The 12,326-nt window shown below is 35.9% G+C and overlaps 1 protein-coding gene across 4 annotated transcripts in view; it reads left to right on the forward strand.

The window, feature by feature from the left end:
• DOCK4 (dedicator of cytokinesis 4) overlaps positions 1–12,326 on the forward strand; it is a 236,175-nt gene that overhangs the window by 167,473 nt on the left and 56,376 nt on the right. For 3 of the 4 annotated variants that reach the window (XM_072351725.1, XM_072351994.1, XM_072351906.1), the window contains exons 24-26: positions 410–537; positions 2,639–2,773; positions 6,367–6,465. In XM_072351725.1, the coding sequence (XP_072207826.1) occupies positions 410–537; positions 2,639–2,773; positions 6,367–6,465 (362 nt within the window). The remainder of the gene's footprint in view (positions 1–409; positions 538–2,638; positions 2,774–6,366; positions 6,466–12,326) is intronic. The other variant, XM_072351814.1, reaches the window with a different exon arrangement.

The raw sequence follows: 12,326 nt of genomic DNA on the forward strand, positions 1-12,326 counted from the left end.
TGCAAAGGGATCCTGTCACATAGCAGGAAACACTAGAACATAATTCCACATTGTTTTGAATAATGTATTAATAGCCTGTGATTTTTGTTTGTTTTTTTTAGATGACAATTCAATAAATACTTTATTTCTGTTGTATATATTTGGCACAGTGTTGTTTGTCTCCATCCATGGTATAACATACTGCCTTTCGGCGTGTTATTCATTCTTTAAAAATTTACTTTTACTTTACATGAAATGATTAATTAAAGGCTTCTGCTTATAAAACATATTGCTTTAAGCATGTATGAAAGAGCTTTTGCTTATCACAAACACAGTTCTGAGCACTGTTCAGGACTTATTTGTATGTCTGTATTAAACTGAAATGATTCTACAAGAAGGTTCTACTCATAGACGTTTCCATTTATTTCAGATTCACGATATATTCTTCTTCCAGTAGTTTTACATCATCTCCACATGCATTTACAAGAACAGAAGGACCTTATAATGTGTGCACGTATCCTTAGCAACATATTTTGTCTCATCAAGAAGAACAGCTCAGTAAGTAAACACAATCCATAAGTTATTGAACTTTTTAAAATGGCATGCAGTAATGACACAAGCTGGACCTTGACCAAGAACATTTTAAAGCATTCTGTGTAATATTCTGCATGAATATGTAGTTTGATTTCTCAGGCACCTTTTTTTTTCTTTTTTTTTTTTTTTTTCTTTCTTTCTATATGAGAATACTTAAATTGTAGCACATTATTTTCCTCCAGGCTTTGATACTTTTATGAATGTTGGGTTGGTAAGAAAAAAAACGTCCACTTTCTTTTAGAGATATATTGTGAATTATTTAATCATAGAAGACAGGAAGATTATATAGGGAAGGAACTGCTAAGGATACTGTATTGAAACTGGAGATTAGTTGGTAAATTTTGTGGCCTGCTTTTATTGCTTGATTTTACGAATTCATCTGTGAAAGCTGCATGTAAGAGCTATATTAGGTAGGTATATTGAGAACATGAAAGATGATGGTGAATTTCTGACAGGCAACTAAGGTAAAAAGAAACACGTGTTGCTTGTATTTGGTGCGCTATATACAACTCAGTGCCAGCATACCTTACACTGTAATACATCGGTGAGAACTGTTGTGTTTGTTTCTTCATTTTGAACTACTTTTAGTAATTAAAGTTGCATATTCATTGCTTTGATGTAGATGTGACATGCAACTTTGGCGTTATAACATTCTTATTGCAACTGCTCTTTATTAGTATTAGTACCTCTTTACAAGAGAGAGGGATAGATGATAAAGCAGTGCTATGGTTTTGGGCTGGGAGAAAGGCTTGTGTGTCTGGTCTTAACTTCAGGAGAACCTCCATTTCAAGTCAACAAGTCCTTATAGCCATGAATTCCAGAGATGTGCACAACTTGATTTTGATGTCTGCATAAAACTCTCTCCAGTGTGCAGGACATTCAGATATTATTTTTAGTAGTCTCTGAGTCACTATTAAGAATCTAGAAAAATCTGAGGTTGATGGGACAAATGAATTTACAGGAGGATATTGTTGAAAACTGTTGTTTTTTTCTCTGGACCATTCTGACAGTAGTTTTTACATGAATCCTCACATCTTGGCACAGTGATTCCTCAACACACTGAATACTGCCTGCCTTCCTAAGTAGCAAAGTTAACAGTAGTTTGACACTGTATGAAATGACAGAGAACACGGCCTTGAAATTAGTTTCATCTTGAGTTCAAACATGAATTTTATTACAAATCATATGCTTAGGGTGTGTAGGAGGAACAAAATAAAGATCTCACTCCTACACTTTGATGCTGGTGGAGTAGAATGATTCCGTTTGTCAGCTGAGTTTTAGCTTGGCTGTGTGCATTTGATTATGAAGTGTTTATTTCTGCAGTGAAATGTCATCTTAACCAGTGGATAAAATGGCTTTGAGGAAGATGGTGTTGTCTGCTGTCTTGGAGACAGAAAACATTGCTGAAGCAGGGAAAACATATTTCCGTCTCATTTAAAAAGGAAACTTGACTTCATCAAGTGTTTTCTTGTGTCTAATTAAGATATTCATGGTCTCTTTTGGCAATGAGCACTTTGGCTCCTTCACACTGATGCGTACAAGTTGTAGTCTTACTTAGATGGCTGATTTATTTGTGCTGTTCAGTTGACAGAAAGCAGTGTAGCTGGTCCTTATTTCTGGAGCAGGTCTTGAAGGTTGAGTACCACCTATTTGTTTCAGGTGGTAGTTTAAAAGTTTGAAAATCTAATTCTACTTTTTGGACTTTAAGCCTCATTTGCTGATTTCCTCAGAGAATATTTGGGCATTACCTGTTATCAGCTTCAATGAAAAACTCACTAATATTATTTTAAATATTCATTGAAAGTATAAAAATGCTAATTTAATGAATGTTTGTTTTAAATGTAATCCCCTTAACTGTCCTCTGTATTTTGGTACAGTATAATTGAAAACAGTTAAGATAACATCAATAGAATTAAACTATATCTTAGCTAGACAAAAGCCCTTGTTTCTCAAATGTAATATTTGTAACAAAGCTCTAATTGGTTTTTAAAGTCAAATCAAAGGAAATATTATTGTGGTCATCTTTCTGTTTTTATAGTTTAAATATCTTATTTATTTTTTCAAGGAGAAGTCTGTCCTGGAAGAAATTGATGTGATTGTAAGCAGCCTGCTAGATATTCTGTTAAGGACAATACTGGAGATCACCAGCCGACCACAGCCATCAGGCTCTGCTATGCGCCTTCAGTTTCAAGATGTGACTGTAAGTTCCTTACAGTTAAATACTGCACAGTTGTTACTGGTTGGACTGGCTGAAATACTGCATTTATGAGAAATCTGTATTTATGTCACAATGGTAATATTTTGTGTATGGCACAGAGAATGAGGAAAATAAAGAAAATTCTTTGTATTTTATTTATTTTTGTGGAAATGTTAGTATTTTTAATTTATTTATGTATTTTTGCATTAAAAAAGTTACTTCTGAGGTTGTTTGAGAGAATTAACTATGTCACTGTGTTTCATTTGTTGACATTTTAATGCCTTTCTGAATCTCTCGCTAAATTTGATTTCCTGAAGGTGGAGAAGAACCAACTAATAACAGTTTACTTCCTAAAATGCATACATTTTTTAGACGATGAATCAGCTCTGAATATGCCTCCAGAATATGTGGTGCTGGCCTTTACAAATCTAGATTTATTAATTGAAAGTCATTTTGTTGTTTTCTGGGCTGAGCATTTGTGCTTCATTTCCGTCACGTAAGTAGAGCATAGAAGATAGATTTAGAAGATTAACAAACGATATTTTGGTTAATATGATATAACAAGCCATGCAAATTAGAAGGTTAAAATTGAGGGAATTACATGAGAACTAATCATTGAGTATTGATGAAACAAAATGAAGTGTTATTTTGCTTTGCTTTCAGTAAGGTTCCCAGTTTGCTTTTGAAGGGCAAGTCAGTTCTAGTATGGTGGGGAACGTGATCCCAGTATGACTTAATATTTTATGAATGAAACATATTAGGCTTTGTGGTTTGCCATCTCATTATACAATTTTACATTGTAACATTTTTTGTTAACAAACACACAATTGATTTTCAAACCAGAATTTCCTCTGAGATCAAACATTTCAGAAAGGGTTTAATATCTGTGAAAGAAACGTGCTGTCGCCTTTCCTGTTTTTGTTTATTTCTTTTTTCTGATGAAAAACAGACATTACTTGAAGTGTTTACAGAGCTGACCAAGTTCTGTAAAAGGATAACACCATGCTTTAATCACTGTGATTCAGTAGGACTCTACATCTAAGAGGTGTTTTTTCCTTACTTTTTTCTTGTCAATTACAAAATTACAAGTGTAATGTGTGGCAGAATCTTTTTTTATCCTTTGTTTTACTCTCTCATTGACTTTCCTTGTACACTGTCTTGCTTTAAAGCCAAACTTGCATGCACCTTGCAAAATCATTAAGGCTAAATTAATGGTATGTCTTTGATTTATATCTATGGGTTCTATTACTCAAAATGAACAATGCTTATAGCTTAATAAAATAAGAAAAATTAACCTCTCGATCAGGCTCTGAGCAACCTGATCTAGCTTTAAGTGTCCCTGTTCATTGCATAGGGGTTGGACTAGATGACCTTTATGAGTCCTTTCCAAATGAAAAGATTCTACAATTCTCTGTCAGACCATTACTAGAAATCTCAGCTGAAGGAGCAGTTGTAGTATTAAAGTCCTAGAGCTACAAAGTCCTGAGACAACTGGTTTATTCTGATACATCCACTTGCTTTCAGGTTAAGCTTTTGTAAAACATCATGACAATTTAATTATTTCAAGATATCAAAAACTTAGACTGAAACTACTTTGAAGTTTCAGGTTTTTCTTTTTCTCCACAAGGAAAGCCATGTCACTGTTACCATAGGCATCTGAAAGAATACTTACTGTGGAAGTGACTCACAGCCCAGCATAAGGCAATTATATGCATTTATGTGGAAACATCATGCAGTATGGGTTTATGGCAACAGTCTGAGCCAGATTCTTGGAACTATTTGTAGAGCAAGTATGATGAAGTACAGGAGTACCACAGTAGAGTCTGTTCCAGTATGTTACCATTATTTCAAGCTGCACATATTATAAATACTCTTTGAGAGATGTTTTATGTCAGTACACAGGATAAAACTCGATCAAACTTTTTTCATCACATATAGCCAGGACAGAGTCAACACATCATGGTGTGATCTTCTAAACCTGTGTGTCACTGCTCCTATGCAGTTTACAAGGAAGAAGCATAAAAACATTGTGTGCCCCCAGTGGCGCAGTGGTATAAGCTGCTGCCTGCGGCACTGGAGGGCCCGGGTTCGAATCCCCCCCTGTGGCGCAGGGGTAGAAGTGCCACTTTGCTACACAGAGGGCTCGAAACCCGGGAGTTGGACTCGATGATCTCTAAGGTCCCTTCCAACTCGCATGATACTATGATACTATGAATCAGTCAGCAGCAAGTTGACTGTGTGGTTTCATGGCTGCACCTTTTTTTTCTTCTTTTTCTTCTTGTTGTTTTTGTCTCAGATCTTTTTGGTACCTTGGTACTGTTTCCTTTGTAGCAAGCTAGTCAGTAACTTGCAAAATAGATGTGATGCTTCAAACTGAGCACAAGTAAAATGTGTCTTGGGGGGGGGGGGGGGGGGAGGGGATTCAGGGATGGGATCAGTGTTACAGAAGCTGTACTAGCTAACATTGAAATAAATGCAAAGGTGAAAATGAAGCTTATAGTTTAGTTCATTTAGGATGCCAGTGATTTAGAAGTTTAGGTTAAGAAAAATGAGGTTGCATATAAGGAGGTAGCAGAGAGGAAACCAATCAGAGCAAGTCTTTTTTTTTTTTTTTTTATTTTTTATTTGAAATCTCGGAAGTTTAGAACCTGAAACCTAAATTGCAATTTGTTAGCTTCGTATATTTTAATAGTTATGTTTATTCAGTGAGACACAGAAAAGTATTTACAGGTTCTACCAAAGTGAATTGACTGTGTGGTTTGGTTTGACGTTGGAATCTGGTCCTCATGGTTGTTATCAAGGTGATTTTGTGTGTGAAGTTTGCTTCTGTGTACTGCTAACATATGGCACAACTAGTTATTCTGTGACTAGCAGCCCTGGAAGAAATTTTAACAAAATGTGTTTAGTTGAACCTAACTTGTATTACCCGTCATGATAAAATCATATTGAGGCTGTATACAATGAAATTGCAACTACAGAAAAATAATGATAAAAGACCAAAGCCTTTTTGATCTCTAGAAAGAATATGATAGAAAGTAGATTTTCAAATACCTTATGGATATATACAAAATAACAGCTGTGACCTTGATGGTTACACACAGATCTTAAAGGTTAACTTTGTACACTTTGGATATTGTTTTGAGAAAGTTGTGTTCACTATGAACAGTGGTTTTACAGAATTTGGGAGCATTATTTCCATGTAGAATCTTACTATGAGCAAGGCATAATTATTATTTTACCACTGTTTTGCATGTAAAAGCAAGAGGTATATCAGGTGTAATCACAAGAAAAATAAATACAAAAGAAACAAATGGCAAATCAAACTTTTACTGCTTTAGTTCTTCTGGAACTATTTCAAATAGATTTTGCTGAGCAAGTGAACTGCTTTGAGGGGAAATTAATTGTTTAAATAGGAAGGATGTTCCAAGCTAAATTAATGTATTTTCATTAAGTATGGAATAATGTTTTCTAATTGTGTCATTAATTTCCTTCACATTTTTTAAACTAATTGAAATGCTTATAAAATGACAGTTTAAGCACAAGTACAGAAGACCTTATAATCTATAATGCTTCTCTTCATGCCTGTATTTAAACAGGGGGAGTTTGTCTCCTGTTTGCTGTCACTCTTGCGACAAATGACTGATAGACATTATCAACAGCTTCTTGATAGCTTCAATACAAAGGAGGACCTGAGGGTAAGTAATAGAAATGTTTATCTACTTGTTCAGGTCTCTATTAGATCTAATAGTTTCTCTAATTAGATTCTCTTTTAGATTTCTCTCTTTCCAATACTTCTGTGTTTTGATGAAACATATTTACATGCAATCTGTTTTACAGATTAGCTAACTTTTACTTAGATTTCCATATGTACTGAGGCCATCTCTTGTTACGAGGCTAGAAATCTATTGCTTCTGTGATGACAGCTAGAATAGGGATGGGAGGACTTTATAATTGTTTCGAAGCAATAAACTTAACCTCAGATCTTGTTTCATAGATGATGAGAATCTAATGCTACACAGCTCTGCTTGATTCTTTCTGATATCCAGTTATTTGTTTGTCTTATTTATTCACTTATTTATTCATTTAGTTATATATGGAACTGGCAAATGCACAGCTTGAGAAATGCATATTCAAAAAACTCTATTTTTCTTAACTGTGTAGCAGGTCCATTGGCCTATTGTAATGTTTTCGCTGTTTGATTATGGAAGGAAGAAGCTGCAGAACTTTTTCAGGGCAACTTGTACCAATTTTATTCATGGACTTGGTGGGTTCATGGAGGTGCAGTATTTTTAATTCCTTTTTGGAAGAGGAGGATGGATTAAAGAGGAAAAAGAAAGATGAAAAAAGAGAAGACGAGGTTAAGGCTGCTTGCACGAAGGCAGAACACCAAGGCTTTCCTGAGAAACTAGTATAGAACCACATTTGGTCTATATAATAAATCTTACTCGGGCAGTGACCCAAATAGGAGAGTCATGACATCATAGTGTGACAGCATATTTTTTGATGTTACTTTTGAAGTTATGATTTGTAAAGTCAAGTTTGACTGTGAAACTGGAAGCCCAGTAATGGTGCAATTCCAGATTTTCTTAAACTGCTGATAGCTGCTTAGAGCTGTTCTGAAGAGTGAACACCATTCATTAGTGGCTTTTCTTTGTAGCAGCATGATTGTATTGAGTTTGAAAGATATAAAAAAATATTGCTGAGAAAGTTATTTCTGTCATGAGGAAAACGTACTACCACAGAATAATAGAATGGTTTGGGTTGGAAACAACCTTAAAGTTCATTGAGCCCTTTCCCCTTTGCCGTGGGCATGCTTGTCTCCTATTGAATAGATAGATCAGTCTGCCCAGGGCCCCATCCTGCCTGGCTTTGGCCCTGCAGGGATGGGGCATCCACTACTTCTCTGGGCAACCTATTTCAGCGCCTTACCATCCTATGAGTAAAGAAGATTTTTCTACCTTCTAACCTAAATTTCCCTTTTCCCCCTTTTTAATAGTTTAAAGCTATTCCCTTTTCTCCTATTAAAAAACAGCAACAAGAAAAAAAGCCCCTCTACCTAGAAGTTAAAGTGCGGGGGTATTTTATACTATTACTATTGTAATAGTAAAATGACCATCTGTTTTCACAGGGCAGAGGTAATCACCTAATCCTTAGGTAATTATTAATATATGTTGTGGGACCTAGGCATTTTTTTACTGAAAATACTTTCCCTGCTGTTTGTATTCTGAGCCAATATATATTTTTAGGTTTAGACTTTTATGTTTGCTGGAGGTTTCAAACTTGACTCCTGTGTTTGGTATATCTATGATGTACAGTGTTGAATTTATTCAGACTTCTGCAATTCTAGAACATGAAAATCTCTAGAATTACTGCTTGAATGGTGTTTGATTGGAGGCTTATTTATATTCACTGCACATACATATGCTATTATTATACAAAGACATATGGAAAATAGCTATAGCTAGTGCCATCAGCTGTCAAAATAGAGCTTGTAAGAGTTTGAGTCCAGAGTTTATTATTCCCATTCTGATCTCATCAAATCAGCATCAACTCCGCCAGTGATTAAGTGGCAGTATGTTTGATCATAATTAATGCAGCACTCCCCTTCTGAATCTTAAATAATATAAGAAATAGTTTTTTTGTTAACTTAGAAATATCAGATATCACTGAAATGTGACTAACAGGAAGAGGGAAAGATGAGAGCTAATGTGTTTGTCTGATACTGCTGTTTATCATGAAGTGACTGTATATTTCTTAGGCTGTCTTAAACAGTCTTTCCACTTAACCTCTGTACTTTGCTCTGTTTGCCAAATGTGGAACTTCTTTTGCAGTTGATACCACTTTAAGGCATGGTCATTAGGAACTGACATCAATATGAGTAAAATAAGATTTAGAGTGTAAATAATTGTGATAAGACATTTTTACTGGAGGTAGTTTTAGAGACAGAAATAGTAATCATAGTTATTATTCTCATAGCTAGTACATGTTTTGGGATTATGCTTACGTCAGTGGTAACTAGCATCAACTTACTGCATTTTTGAATCCTCTTTTTGCACTGTGAACAGTTATAACAAATTGGACTCTGTCTTCTCTAAGCTACACTGCAGATTACAGGTATAATACAGAGTTTACAAGTGACTTATCTGAGCATAACCCAGGGCTTTGAATTGCTATCTGCTGTGCTTTTTTTTTGCTTTGGTTTATAAAAACCAAAAAAAAAAGTTTGGTTTGACTTCTGTTTATAGGCAGCCCTCTATTCTGAATGCTTGGGCAGTGATTTCACAAGGTATTTCTTCTTTCTTTGACTAATTCTACAAGTAAATATATGTAGTGCTTGCATGAATGCATGCTTGTGCAGCATTTGTGCTACTATTCTAAAATTATCTCCATCAAACCACTTCTCCAAACAAAAATTCACTCACATGAATACTTGTGAAAAAGAAAATGGTTGCCATTTATCCTATGAAGCATATCTTCAGTTCTTTTTGATAACAGTCTATACCGATTACAGGCCGTTTCTAGTTTGTTCATCATAGTATAGCAAAATGGAGTTTGAAGGATTTACATCAATTTAAAAATGACACTTATATCTAAACATTTTTATATGACACACATCTGAGAGATGCTTTAAATAAGTGCTAGTTTACTGAATGTTTCTATTTTTGAAATATGTTTAGTTTAAGTAATTGACACAATGACTTTTCTTATTTTAATCACTTATTCAGGAGAGTCATTTATTTTCCACAAAAAGTAGAAGATGGAAAAAGCATTTTACATTTTGAAATATGCAAATGAAGTAAGAAAGAGATGTCAGGAGATTCACGACTGAGTGGCAGCACCAGAGACTATATTTCATTCTCTTTTTGAAACATCTAATTGAATAAGTCAGTGATTTTAAATGATTCCTTTTGTTTATATTTCAGTATTATTTTAAAGACATGCTCATTTTGCTTACCACAAAATACCACCTTCTTCTCATAAATATATTTTTTAGCAATTTACATAACAGAGGCTCCCCTGTAGGCGGGTATTTGTTGCCACAAAAAAGCTCAGATCTAGTTTATGACAAAAGTTAACAGAGGAAATTATAAATAGGAGGTGAGAAGTAGGAAAGTGTATGAGAAAATAGTATATTTTAGCATAATGAATCTTTGACCACAGCAAAATGACCTTGGTTAACATGAGTGTTTTTTTAATAATCAGGTTAAAACTTGTCAGGCCTAATCTTTATTTGCTACCGAATAGTGGATAGATACACTAGATAACATATCAGAATAGATACATAAGAAATATCTAGTGGAGGAAAAGGTCTTATTTTCATGGGGTTGTGTGTGAATTTTACTCGCTCTTAGTTCCCTTTCTTCCAGCAAAAGGAGCCCAAGCAGGGTATCACAGGTGCCAAAGCCTAACACCAAGTGTAATTTATTATGCTGTTCTCTAGTGTCTGCTGGGGCAAAGGCCATGTGGATTGGCTATCATGGGAATGTCTCTGGTGAAGAAGCTCAGAACTAGCCTCCATTCTTCTGCTGCTATGCAGACGTATCCACTCACGTATGCACGTACGCACTATGGGACTTCTAAAAGGATTGGTGTTGGAGCAGATAGCTCTAAAACAAATATTTGGGTGGCTTATGTTGTAGGCTGGTGCGGTGAAGGAAAAATATGGGAAAGGAGTTGGCCTTTGCATGGATATGTTTTCCTGGCAGAGACAGGCACTCTGCAAAACATTTCTAGGATGTGGTACAAAGACCTCATGAGAAGTAACTTGAAAACTCAAGTGCAAACCGAGTTACTGAGGATCGAGCAATTAGCTGAACTGTTGTCCCAAACTGAAATGCTAATATAGATTTGCCCTGAGAAATACAGTGTAGAATCTAATCTACTTTAAAGATTTTATGTGTGTATTGATAAATGTAAAAGAAATTCAGTGACTCACAGATTCATAATTTCATCGCATGGGAAACTGAAATGGCTTTAAACTGAAAGATAGGATATTTAAATTAGATGATAAAAGGAACTTCTTTACTCAGAGCATGATGAGGGACTGGAATAGGTTGCCCAGAAAAACTGTGAATGTCCCATGCCTGGAAGTGTTCAAGGCCAGGTTGGATGAAGCCCTGGGCAGCCTGATCATAGTGGGTGGCAACCCTGCCTATGGTAGAGGGGTTGGAACTAATTGAACCATAACGTCCCTTCCAACCTAAGCCATTCTATGATTCTATGACTGGTAAAGTATTAGGCTAGTCAACTCACATTTTATTGTTTGGTTATTTTAGTGCTTATAATGGATACCTGGAGAAATATATTACCAAATATGCACAAATTTAATCATGAGAGATTTAATTATTAATTATAATTAATAATAGAAGTTTAATAGTTGTATCTTGCAAATCTTGCACTTTTTTTTAAATAGCTTAGGAATTTTCATTCAGTTATATTTTAGCCTTGAATTGTACTGTTTTATATTTCTATGTTTTTAACATATTAATTGTAACACAGACAAATCTTCAATCTTGGGCTTTTTGAATACATATTTATATCTAGTAAGTGACATACCACTGAATTGATGACGCAAGTTCTGTTAATATGAGAAAAAAATAGCCTAATGTTCCTTTACTTTGTTTTTGGGCTTCCCTGGAATAAAAAACTTATTCTGTTCTTAACCTAGCTGCCTAAAGAAATGAAGCATATGTGATATTCCTTTCCATCTGTCATTCCATAACAACTTTGAAACAAGCCTATGGATTTCAGCAGACTTTGGCACTGGCCTGTTGGTCTCAAAGGCACTAAGTTTGCACCTCTGCGCATGTGGGGCTTTAAGTGATCCTTAAACCATTCAGTGGTGTTCCCCAGGGGACAATACTGGGGCCTGCCTTTTTTAATATATTTACTGGTGACCTGAATGAGGAGATTGAGTGCACACTCAATACATTTACAGATGACATGAAGCTGAGAGGAAGAGTCGATTTGCCTGAGAGTAGGAAAGCCCCTCATAGGGATCTGGACCAGCTGGATTGCTGGACTAAGGCCAGGGGAATGAAGTGCCAGATCCTGCACTTTAGCCAAAACAACTCTATGTGATGCTGCAAGCTTGGGGCAAAGGAAGACTGTGTTGAGGAAACAGACCTGGAGGTGTTGGTTGGCACTTGGCTGAACATGACCCAGTGTTCCCAGGTAGACAAGAAGGCCAATGGCATCCTGGCTTGTATATGGAACAGTGCAGTCAGCAGGAGCAGCGAGATGATTGTTCCCTTGTACTCAGCTCTAGTGAGGCTGCACAGGTCTCATGAAGAGCAGCTGAGGGAACTGGGATTGTTCAGTCTGGAGAAGAGGAGGCTTGCGGGAGACCTTATTGCTCTCTACAACTACCTTGAAAGGAGGTCGTGGTGAGGTGGGGATTGGCCTCTTTTATCTCATAACTAGGGACTGGGCTAGAGGGAACAACCTTAAATTGTGTTCAGGTTGGATCTTAGGAAAATTTTTTCTCTGAAAGAGTGTTGAGGCACTGGAACAGGCTGCTCAGGGTTGTGGTTGAGTCACCATCCCTGGAGGTGTT

The sequence above is a fragment of the Excalfactoria chinensis genome, chromosome 1, assembly GCF_039878825.1.
Source record: "Excalfactoria chinensis isolate bCotChi1 chromosome 1, bCotChi1.hap2, whole genome shotgun sequence".
NCBI lineage: Eukaryota > Metazoa > Chordata > Aves > Galliformes > Phasianidae > Excalfactoria > Excalfactoria chinensis.